This window comes from Perca fluviatilis, chromosome 17 (genome assembly GCF_010015445.1).
Source record: "Perca fluviatilis chromosome 17, GENO_Pfluv_1.0, whole genome shotgun sequence".
Lineage (NCBI taxonomy): Eukaryota > Metazoa > Chordata > Actinopteri > Perciformes > Percidae > Perca > Perca fluviatilis.
In genome coordinates, this window is record NC_053128.1 from 9493313 (window position 1) to 9505919 (window position 12607).

A 12607-nucleotide genomic window follows, 5' to 3' on the forward strand; every position below is an offset into this window, starting at 1 on the left:
CACAAAGTGAAAGTGAGATAAACGGAGCTAAGCTCACAATAAACTGAGCTCTAGGGTTGTCAAACACTGTATCAAGTCCATAAGAACCATATTATTGACTCTTTTTCAGGCCTTTTTGTAATGCAAACGTCTGGAACAAACATCTTGTAATCGGTCTTAAAATCCGTGTCTCATCCCTGGGGCTTCAGCTCAGCCTGACAGTGTGAATAAGAAGTGTTTGCTGTGGCAGCAGAGCGTGTTTTCACGTCAATGGTGCTTGTTAGATTTAAATTAGATTGATTGCATCTGTAAATACAGTTTTGATCATGTGTCCCTTTGCATTTGCTATCAAATCCCCCTACTACATTTTATTATAAATTGCGCCGTTGTAGAAGCCGGTAAATGTAGAGGTTTATGTGGAGAATGTCCTCAGATGCGCTGCAGTGCATTAACATTGACATTAACACATGCTTTTAGGCTTTTCAACTTTCCTTTATTGTGTTATATCTTTTTTGTGCATATAGGTTTACAAAGTGAAAAAGCCCAAAGTCCACCCCAAAGGGACTTACCATCTCCAACAGAAAACACTGTTCACAAACTGCTCCAAACAGCTCTATTGTAGTCCAGCCTTTACTTCTGTGACAAATGTGCGTCACTTTGTAACGTTATAATGCTCACCTAGCTGCTAGCGCGGCACGCCCTCATACTTCTGACTGGCTAGTAGTATTTACCTAGCTACTGCGCATCAGCGACTCCCAACAAAGAAGTGAGATGTCTCACTCTGTAGCTAAAACAGAGAGCTCAACACACACGGTGAAAAGAAGAGCTGCACCAATGTGCACTACAACAAAAATATAGTGTTTTTTGGAAAATTAAACCATGTAAACCTATTCTGATATAACCTCTAAATACAATTATGAACCTGAAAATGAGCATGATATGAGCACTTTAAATCTTCAGTTTGCTTTCCCTGCTGCTTCAAGAGAACATGATTGTGAGGTTCGGTTGGCTGACCAGAGAAAATGGGAATAGAACAAAGAGACAAAGTAACATTTTGGGACTTCTTTTAAATAAAACACTACATCATGTCTAAATGTCAGACAAAGCCATTTACAAGACCAGTGACTCTGTGTGGTTTTGTAAAGGGGGAGTGTTCGCGATTCATCTTGTAGCTGGTTGGCTTTGTTCCAGGCTTAAGTCTTGATATTAGCTTCTTCCTTTTTTGTTTAAACGTCAATGGAGCAATTGAATGGGAACAATCACTTCGGAACCGGAGCCATTCAAAAAGTGGGAGGTCACTGTTGAGCTCTTTAGCACTTCTGTTTTTTTCTTTTATGTTATTAATCAAATCATGATGGCTGAGCAGCTCTTTGTTGTGGCACATTTTATGCCCAAAACATGGAGGACAGAAAGTTCCATCCAGCACAGACTAATACACCTCACAGGGTTGACCTCAAGGAAAAAGCTGCTATATATATATATATATATATATATATATATATATATATATATATATATATATATATATATATATATATATATATATATAATCAGCTCATTATAGGAGACAGGTAGGTTCAAGGTGGTGTTTAGTATGGACATCATTATACTCCTTCTGCCGCTGCCTCCAGGCTCAGCCCTTTGATAGAATGTTAAATTACATATTAAACAGTTCTGGTCTTGAACCTGTCAGTGAACAGATTCTACTTTATTCTCTGTGTAAATATTTCTGTTGGCTGCCCAAGCTGAGAGAGCCACAACCACCCTGCAAATTTAGAGCAGGGAAGGAGTAAAATCAAGACTATACAAATACTGAAAACAACTGCAGAAATTAATTGAAGAAAATTAACTTGAAAGAGACTAAGACATAGCACATAAAACAAAATGTAAGGGTATTGAAGATATACATACACGCAGTAGAAAAATACATCATGAAAAAAAGAGACATAAGGGCTGGAGGTCGAGAGCAACACCATTTAACAAGAAACCTACATTTGACTTCTCTCACTCTGACCCATTCAACATTTTACACACCTCTCTACCACTTCCGTGTGTCACGTTACCCCTCTCTGACCTTTGACCTTTGTATGTGTGTGCATGCGACAGTTGCTTCCTGGTCCACCCTTGCCGCCGTGCTCAGTCCCCACCGCCATGCCTCTGTGTTCCCTCCCCTCCCCGCAGGTCGGTGACCAGATCTTGGAGGTGAACGGCCGCAGCTTTCTGAGCATCCCGCACGACGAAGCCGTCAGGGTCCTGAAGTCGTCACGCCACCTGATGATGACGGTGAAAGACGTGGGCCGCCTGCCGCACGCCAGGACAGTGGTGGGGGAGACCAAGTGGATCGCCAGCTCGCAGATCGGAGAGAGCTCCGCCAACAGCAGCATGGCAGGGTGAGTTTTGACATCTGGTTCAAGTCTACTCATAAATACCACCAATAACAGATAAGAAGCTTCCAAAAGAAGTTTCTTACAATAGCCCCGCGCCAGGAAGTGCATAGCCATCACGTGGAAGTTGGATTCCCATCTCCCTATTGCTAGATGGCTTCGGGAAACAAATACATGTATTCCACTTGAAAGGATCACAAATACTCTTAGAAATGAATATAACATTTTTCTCGAGATTCGGCAACCCTATTTAGCCTACATGGATACCGTGGCGACGCATTGCCTCTCTTTTCCTTTTCTCTTTCCTTTTTTTTTAATCCCCTACTCCTTTTGAGTAGGGTCTTCCTTAAGTGTTTCCTTGTTTCCTGTTTCTTTCCGTTTGTAAGTGTGTGGGTCAGGGAAGAGATTTGGAGTTATGTCTTTGAGTTTATGAAGGTTTCTTTGAACTGAAAATAAAATATTCTAAAAAAAAAAACATCAAAGCACTCTGACTTGATAATGCTAAACTTTTTTTTTATTACTAAAGTATCAACAACAAAGTATAATTACATTTTGAGAAATCAAAACAAGTGAAAAATGCCGTTCAAATTGATTTCAGTTATTAATTATTATCAACAAGCAAATAGCCATTTGAACTCAAACCTCACAGACAAAAACACATTTAAAACAGTTACACACACAAAATGAAAATGGATTTTTTTTTTTTAAGTGCTCTAATGTAGGGGAATATGAAGAAAAATAAGTAATAAAATAAAACCCAAATTGAGACGAATTTAATCAAATAGTTCAACTTTATAGGAAAAAAAATGCTTATTTGCTCTTATTTGCAAGAGATAAGTAGAATATAAGTAGATTGATACAGCTCTCACGTCTGTACATTAAATATGATAATGAAACCAGGAGACGCTTAGCTTAGCATAAAGACTCAAAGCAACGCCTCGGTGACGACCACCGAAGACTGCCCCTTTTTTTAGTCTTTGTGCTATAAGGATACTTGGATACTATACAGGATATTGACCAGGCACGCGATCTCTGTGAAATATCTGCTGTGTATATTGACAGGTTTTTTAACCTTTAATTGTACATTTATTCTCTTCAGGCACTTTTGATTAATAATTTAACTGTTAGTCAGGCTTTTCAACATGGACTTCTCTGCCTGCACTGCAGCACATCTGAAGCAGGTGAGGACATGCTCCACATAAACCTTTATCGGATTCTACAATTTATCATAACATGTCCTAGGGATGTTTGAGTGAAAATGCAAAGGGACAAATTGATTTTCTTTAGTTCTGTAATTCTGATATATACAAAGCCTGTCTTGTTGCAGGTAACATAGAGACGTTCAAGTGCTGTGGGAGTTGCCAACAAGTGAAGAAGTTTCACAGTTTTGTTTACCACCAAAGTCAATGAAAACTTAGATGAAATCACAGATTTTATCATTTACTTTAGGAATCTAACAAAATTAAAACCATGATTAGTTTCAGTGATTAAAAAAAAAAATGGCACAAGATAGAAGCTTAGGACTTGAGAACAGTGCAGCAGGAAAAAGACTTGACAGACATAATGAAGAGAACGGCAAAAAGAAAACATCCTCTCTTTAGTCTTCGACTAAAGTAGATGCCGCGGTCCTTTATCGCCTAATGCGAGCAGATGTTCCTCATTCAGATGGCAGAACTCTCATTCACTCCGTTTTTCAGAAATAAAAATGCAATATGCAGCTGTGTTGGAAAAATGCCAGTGCTCCTTTTTAAAATACCACACATGGGCAGTTTATTTGCAGCTCATGACCTGGATTATTGTGATCCCCAACAACCAAATGAAAGTCTGATGTAAATGTCAGATTCATTGTCTCATCTACTCAAAACAATCAAATTTTTTCTCTTTTTTTTTTCAAAAAAAAAAAAAAATAAAATTCAAAAAAAATAAATCGAACACAACTCAGATATTCTGTTACGTTTTGTTTCTCCAAAAAAAGCATGTTTTTTTATTGCAGAGGCAACACATCTTGACAGTAGAGACAGATAGTTGTTCTCTGTATGTAATCATTTCCAGGATCTCTCTGCCAGAACATTAAGACATTGCTGAAACAACAGCAAGTTTTTTAGTTTAATTTGGGACTTGAAATGTCGCTCCCAATGTCAATACTTTTACATAAATGTCACACACACATTGGATTTGTATTTGAAATATTTAATATTCTAAAAAGGAAAATTTGTATTATGCAACAGGAGGCTGGTTAAAAAAAAGTGAATTAGTTGAAGTAATTTATTTTTCAAAGCATCAATGAACCAAAAGGTGCCTAGCTCAAACAAACATAACCAAGAGCTATAACATAACAAATATATGAATACACCTCCATGCAACAAACAAAGTTAAACAATGTCAAAGCAATTAATAACACAATCCTACTTCTGACACAGTCAAAGGCTTTGAAAAAATATGGAAAGTGAAAGGTGTGCTGCAGAAGACAAAAACGGTATAGCTACTTGTTTTGCGCAAACATGTCAGCTCTCAATTGTGCGTAAGAGTGCTCTTGAGTGTGCGTAGATTCTGTTCATACCTAAGAACACATCCCAAATAAGAAAACATTGGTGAATGCCAAAATCTTCGTGAAAACTGCGTAAGTGGGGTTTAAGAACCCATTTGTTCTTAAGAACGTTTGGTGAATGAGCCCCATTGAGGTCAACCAGCCACTTGCTTTTGGATGTACCAAAAGCAAGCTAAAAAGTAAAGGGGATCGAGCTTTTGCGGTGGGTGCTCCCATCTGGAATAGCCTTCCAATATATTAATATTCATGATGAGCAGACTATGTATACTTTTAAGTCCCTGCTAAAGACACACTTTTTTACTGTGGCCTTTGGTCCTAGCTGAGTCTGGGGGTCAAATGTCTGTGTTTTATTGTTTCATGTTATCTGTAACAATGTATTTTACGTGTTAATTCTGTATTTGATTTTTTTTTTACACTGACATGGAAGAAAAAGCAGAAAATTGACTCCTTCCAAAAACTTTAATGACTGACAAAAATGTCGAAGTCTGTGACACAACGTGAGGTCGTAGTCATTTTTAAATGTGCAACAATGTCGAGCAAATAATACAGTCCGCCAATTAAGAGATGAAATGTTGATGGTGCCCCAAACTAATGTTTTATTAGTCTTGCATTGCCAGACCTTCCTTCACATCACTGCGGAGGAGGGTCTACAGGCGCAGCTACAGTGCCGCTGCAAAATAGCCTCGGGAAGGACCTTGTTTTAATGGAACGTGCACGTCCAAAAGTTTTGCAACAGAAAACTCAGATTGGACAGATAGTCTAGCTAGCTGTCTGGATTTACCCTGCAGAGATCTGAGGAGCAGTCAACCATAGTCCTCAGAAACCCACGGGAGGTTAAAATTCCAACACAAAGGAAAGGTAACAAATGAAAGAATGAAATCCAGCAGAATTTCCGGTGGCATCGGAGTGGAACATCACGGATATAGACTGTTTTACTAACCCCACCATTTTGCATACATACTGTAAACCTATATGTATGGATTATTATTATTATTATTATTATTATTATTATTATTTATTATTATTATTACTCATTTTTCCATGGATTTATTTTACATTTTGGATAATTTAAAAAAAGAAAAAAAAAACGTTGAAATTCTGGTATTGATATTATGTTTTAGCTTGAAATAATGTTTTACTACAGAATTAGTTTTCTTCTGTGTGTGTCATTACCATGTTGCATATTTGAAATCAGTGAGATTATAGTGCTGCACACAGTGTTTCATTAAGTATATTTTCCATAAAGACTACCATTTATCTGGCAGTACAAAGAGAGCAGCTAGGGAGGAGTCATTTGGAAAATCAGTGTGAGGAAGAATAAACGGCTGAGTTGGCCTCAAAAGTCTACCGGGCTAATTGAATTTGAATCCCAAAACAGGTCTCCATGCTGAGTTTAATTTGCAATTGCAAGTGGGACTGCTGTATGTTTCTGACTCTGGTTTTTATATATATATATATATATTTTTTTTTTTATTTATTTTTTGTTATCTGGGCCCCGAAGGCAGCGCTGTGAGTTGTTGCGTTTACTCATGGATTTAAACCCTATTACTTTGTTGGCACTTGAGGATGTAAAGACATCTACTCGAGTCATTTCACTTGGATGAAAAAATGACACACATTTCAAAACACTTGCTTTTATGTTTGCAGGGAGAGCGTGTCGCTGTGTGTTGGTGGCATGCATTTCGATGTCTGTGCTTTACAAAAAAAAGTCTGACTGGAAGATATGGACATTTTACTTTTCCTGTAGAAGTGCCAGTTTCTGCCACTTCTCTAAGTAACATAAAATCCATGACGAAGATTAGAAAATCTGTGTTACTGTGAATTTATGAGCCTGTAATACACGAGAAATGTATTCAAAAAGATGAAAAGCTGTCAGTCAAGATATTTAAAATCCTCTTTACCATAGCTCCAAAATGTGTGTGCGTGTGTTAGAGAGAGAGAGAGAGAGAGAGAGAGAGAGAGAAGAGAGGGAGAGGTAAAATAAGATGTTCACAATTAGCTGTTAAATCACTCTTTAGGTTTGCTCCTTGATTGCATGAAAAGCTTATTTTTAGGTTCTCCTGTGTGTATACTCACTGTATATGCATGTCAATACGCCTGTTTCTGGGTTCTCACATTGTGCATGTGTGTATGAGTGCATGTAAGTGCACTCGAAAGGTAAATCTTAGTGAGCACTGAGAAAACCATCTAGGGATTGGCATTGCAAATTAGCTTAGGCTATAAATGCTGTGGTACGTGGCATAGGTTTATGCAACATACTTCTCCCTAAAAATATACTGTACATAAAAAAGAACGAGATGACACAGGTCGTATGAAGTTCATTAATAACTCTGTAAGAGCGTTGCTGCAGTTTGTTACCTGGTCATGTGATATTGAGCAAATCAAAGTGATGATACAATGACTTCTTATATTTTAAAATGTTAATGATTACAAAAAACCTTTGTATTTTGACATGTCTTATTTTTCCTTCTATTGTAGTCATTCATTGTAATGATTAAATATAATCCATGTAAATGCATTGTGTGTGTGTGTGGTGTGTGTGTGTGTGTGTGTGTGTGTGTGTGTGTGTGTGTGTGTGTGTGTGTGTGTGTGTGTGTGTGTGTGTGTGTGTGTGTGTGTGTGTGTGTGTGTGTGTGTGTGTGTGTGTGTGTGAGAGAGAGAGTGTGAATCTATCCCTCAGTGATTAATTTGTCCTCTTCATCTGTTTCTCTGCAGCTTCCCAGTGGAAAAAGGAGCCTCGGCAGCAGGAAAGGTGAGATTCACAGAATCCATTTCTTCTGTTTGTGTGCACACTGAACACTGTTTGTGTCTCTGGCTCTCTTTGTGCTGTGTTTATCTTTCGGGACATGGTAATCTGTCCGTCTGACCCCTGTCTGGGTCAGTGGTGTTACTGATCACTCTCATCATTAGTTGGGAAAGACCGAGCTGTAACTGTCATGTCCTTCTTTTTACCTGTCGGACACACATTTTAAAGTCTTGGCTAAGAAAAAGCTCACAGATTGTCACAGTACCAAAAAAACGTGTGTAATCCCAAAATCCAATCGATCAATAAATCTAAACATCGATAAAGTTTTGATCTGATTGCTGATAGCTGATTATATACATAGGGTGTTTTCACTCATGTACCTAGTTTGTTTTGTTGTAGTTCAGGGGCTAAAATTATGCAATTGTTGTAGTTGTCCCTTGGTTTGTTAGTGACGCGGCAACGTTCAACAGCGGTCCAAAGTTGCCAACACATGTTCTCTCATTGGTTAGTGTAGGATTTCGCCTCGGCCAGATTTACCTGTTCTTTTTTTTTTTTTTCAGAAAACAAACAAACATGGAGCATCAGCAGGGTGTGTGGCTAATTTGTTTCTTTGGTTGTGGTTCCAGTGTTTGTTAAATGACATGCAAAAGCGTCCCATCATGTAAATCCCTGGTTGCAGTCTTCTTCTCTCCGTTTAATGATCGGTCGACACTATGTTGGAGTGGGAACCACAGTTGTGAGTCAGTTGTTTCAGTTGATTGCATTTGCACTGCAAAAAAAAAAACCGCTCCAGGGATCGATTTGGAAGCGAGCCGAGAGACCATCCTTTCTTGGCGTCTCGGCCCGCTTGTTAAGTCCCGCATTCAAGTGCAATTTCTGTGTTCATACAGTACATATTTATTCATTTATTTTCATACAGTATGATTACCAGTGGACATAAAAAAAAAAAAATTAGTTAATTGGTTAGTGGATTGACAGGAAAATTGTTAACAATTGTGACATTTGATTAATATTAAGTCATTTATCTAGCACAAAAGCCAGACATGCTCGTTTCACTTTTTGGAATAGGCCGGTGTTGTGGTCTTACCTCAGAATTCCACCAGGCGCGGATGCGCCGCTTTCCAGTTTGGTTCCGTCGTCCACCATGCCACACCGGGAGCGTCCGAAGCGGAGCATTTTGCCTGCCAGACTCGAGCTCGGCCTGGAGAACAGGCGTGTATTTTTAGCGGAGTGTAGAGACGCTTCTTGCACGCTTCTGGGCCTCGCTGCGTCTCGGCTGGTGGAATAACAAGCATTGTCATTAGTGGCGGCTATTGATACTGGAATTTAGGGGTTAGTTGCCGTGCTCCTGACAGGGACTGTCAACTTTCAGAGGTGGTTATTGATCTGGCCAGCAGTAGAGGAAGCACCGCTGCAGAATTTGAATTTGGGCTTGGGATACTTGGGGTGTATCACAGGTTTTCGACACTAGGGCTGAGACCAGCACAGTTCAGAAGTGGGCTAAACAGACCACTTTGGGTTTTACACATTGCTTAAATCCATACGATCATAGTTTCATAGTCTCTGCTTTAGTACCTTGTTTAGTAACCAGGTACTTTTAGGCTCACCGAATCTACATGCCATACTATCTTGACATTGTTAATTCCCCCAAGGCTATCAAAAACAGCACATCAGCAAAAACAGGCTTTGTGTTATACATTATACCTATACTACACCTGTCCTTAACTTACTCCCCCATTCTTGTATTGCTTTACTGTTGACTTTGACTGTGACTTTGTAAAGCTAGGGAGGGTGTGCTGGAATAGAAAAAAAAAGAGGAAAGTTGGAGGAGACAGCAGCTGACAGCAGAGAAAGAAAAGGGGAGAGAGAGGGGAGGAAGGTGTGAGGGAGAGCTCCCTTTTCATTATGGAAGCTCTGATGGACAGTCTTCTCTTGACAGAGTGGGGTGGCATTGCACTGTAGCAACACTGTAAGAGAGAACAGAGAGAGAGAGAGAGACAATGGGTGTGGGAGGTATTTTGAGAGTAAGAGGAACAGACCTAAGACTTCAGGGAAAAGTTTAAAAATAATTCATAGACTTATTTTAAGATGGATTGTTTTTTAGGTACACTGCTAACTAGGCATGGGCTGGTATGAGATTCTGACGGTATGATAACCTTCAGCAAAAATATCACGGTTTCACGATATTGTATAATGGTATTGCAATGACAGCTATACATGTCTTATTTTTTAAATGTCTGGGTAAAAACAACTTTTTTTCCATTGAACACAGTGTATTTTATTTTTAGACACACTGCACACAGGCAGGGAGAGGGATTTCTAAACTGCACTTTCTGTCCTTGAAGATGACGGTATGACAGAAAATGTTAGTGGTTTTGAAACCGTGAATTTTTCAAACGTCGGTATACATTGAACCCATAACCGGCCCATGCCTACTGCTAACGTATAAGCAGCTCTGAGATTAAAGGGTCTTGACAATATGCAGGACATTTAATAGCTGTTGCAGTATTTCCACTATATGCAGGCTGCCAAACCTACTCACCAAACCAACACATCTTCATATACCTAAATAAGTAGTGTAGTAGTACATAGGCTGTGCCTCCCAACTCTGTGGTTAAGGTCTGGTTAAGTTAGGGTACTGCTTAATAGTCACGTCGTCTTTGTTAAAAGAATCCAACACTGACCGATGGTCGGTGACATGACCCAAACACAGGTAAAACTTAGGACTCCTTTTTTATTATTTTCCTTTCTCTTATTTTTTCCTCTTGTCTCTGTAGATGGTACAGCTTTGGAATAAGCAATATTTTTTGCTCAAGTTTTTGATCATCATGACAAGTTCTCAATTCAACTCTGCATCTGCATCTGTTTATTACCTCCGCAAAGGAGGTTATGTTTTCGGTTTTGTTTATTTGTCAGCAGGATTACGGAAAAACTACTGACACAATTTTCATTAAACTTGGTGGAAGGCTGTAGCATGGGCCAAGGAGGAACCCATTACTTTTTGGAGCAGATCCGAATCACGGGGCGCATACACAAGTTATTTTTTACTTTCGTTAACATTGTGAGGTAGGGCTTTTGGCAGGCTAAATGCCATACATTTTAAAATCCGGTAGATGGTAGTAAAGTTCAATAGTGACAAAACATAGCCAATTGTAGAAAAGTGATGACTCCATAGCACAATCCACATTCACGGGTAGCAGTAACCCTCTGGGTTAGCATACACATGTAGTTGTTCAAACTTCATACAGAAAGCAGTCGGGCCAGTGGTTTCATGGGAGAATTGTAAAACCGCTTTATTCTTAAACTAAGGTGTAGCTATGGAAACATAAATACACACATATCATGCAACTAATTTTACTTATACTCACATACACTTATACTAAATAAAAAAAAAAATCTTTCTTGTGAACGTGAAGTAGTGGTTGTGCTTACAGATTTGTCATCAATTGGCCTGTGTGGTGGTCTGTGCTCTCTTGAGTGCTGTTCTAGTTGACTTTGTAATAATGCCACTACTAAAAGTGACAATTTTGTCCTACGAAATAACGCTCATTATTTGCACAACCACAAGAGGAAAAAAACGAGTATAGGTCATTTAAAAGCATTTGGACCAATAAACAATGTAATGTTTCTGGTGGACAGTCTCCACCAATCACTCTATGAAAATGAACGCGTCAGTCAAAGCATTGCAGCTACAACAGCATAATGAATTATCTGATCTGTGGATTGCATGCCTGTAATACCAGCAGCATTACACGCTGTGGTGGCTGTTTGTGAACAAAGCATGTTATGCTCTTCAGTAGCCTCCACAAGTCAGCCTTGCTTTCATCCTCTCAGAGGATTTACAGGACACTGTCCGGTCTCTTATCCAGCGTGTGCAGAGAAATAACTCCCTTTGATGCAAAACTGCCAGAACTGTGAGGTGGGACTGTGGGCCTGACAAGATGACACTGACCAAAAAAAACACTAAAGACTGCATAGCAACAAGGGGTTAGAAATACTTTTCTGTATTTAATTGTGCGTAAAACTTAGCAACATTTTGAAAACTTCCATTCAGCACAGGAGCATGTGTGGGACCGGTACCATTTTTATGGAAATGCGTTTTAGATTGTTTGTTTGTCATTTGTGCTGCATTGTGCATAAAATCAAGGTGACGTGACAAAGGTCCCAAGTTCATTCCGAGCCTTTGATGTTACAGTTTTATGACCGGTGTCTTTGTTTCATACGTTTCACATCTGCCCTCTCGCACTCTGTGCATCACTGCCAAACACAATTACAATGAGAGCTAGGCCTTTAATACAAAAATCAGTTTTTTCATTAACTTATTGCATTCCCAAACATAAGACATGGTGACATGATTTGTTATAAAGCCAAAAACCACATCCTTCCTTTAATTAGTCTAATGTGAAAAAAAAGAAAAAAGGTAGATCAATAAATCTTTATATACACTGCAATCCATTCAGGCTTAAAAGAAAACCCTCAAATAAAAGACTTTTCAGGTGTGAGACATTTAGAAATCCCTCAGTGAGGGGAGAGCAGAGAAGAAGCTAATTCTGAGATTCAAAAAAAATCTTTATTATCGGCTTCAAAGCTTGTTTATAAGATCTTCCCCTCTCTTTTCTTTTCTTGCTATCAAAGAAACGTCACGATAATACTAAAGGTTACCTAATTAGTTTCACTCCACTATGCAGCCATTATTTCTCTTATTTACAGCAGAGCAGGGCAGTACAGGTAATAAAACAGAGAGGTGTTCATTCTGTATTTCCAAGACAATCCATGTGAACAATACATGCTGTGCCCCTGGACTTCATAAATTGCAGCAATTCAGCATTTTCCCTTTTAAAGAGATAGTTATACTCCATCCAGAAAGGTTATGATGCCCTGAAGCAGGTCTGTAAAATATCTTAGGGACACCTTTGTCTGCCAGTATTAGAGACTGCATCATTATCTCTG

The 12607-nt window shown here is 38.9% G+C and overlaps 1 protein-coding gene across 4 annotated transcripts in view; it reads left to right on the plus strand.

Moving 5' to 3' along the window:
- whrna (whirlin a) overlaps positions 1-12607 on the plus strand; it is a 238382-nt gene that overhangs the window by 179367 nt on the left and 46408 nt on the right. For 3 of the 4 annotated variants that reach the window (XM_039779822.1, XM_039779825.1, XM_039779824.1), the window contains exons 4-5: positions 2086-2369; positions 7627-7663. In XM_039779822.1, coding sequence (XP_039635756.1) covers positions 2086-2369; positions 7627-7663 — 321 coding nt within the window. The remainder of the gene's footprint in view (positions 1-2085; positions 2370-7626; positions 7664-12607) is intronic. The other variant, XM_039779823.1, reaches the window with a different exon arrangement.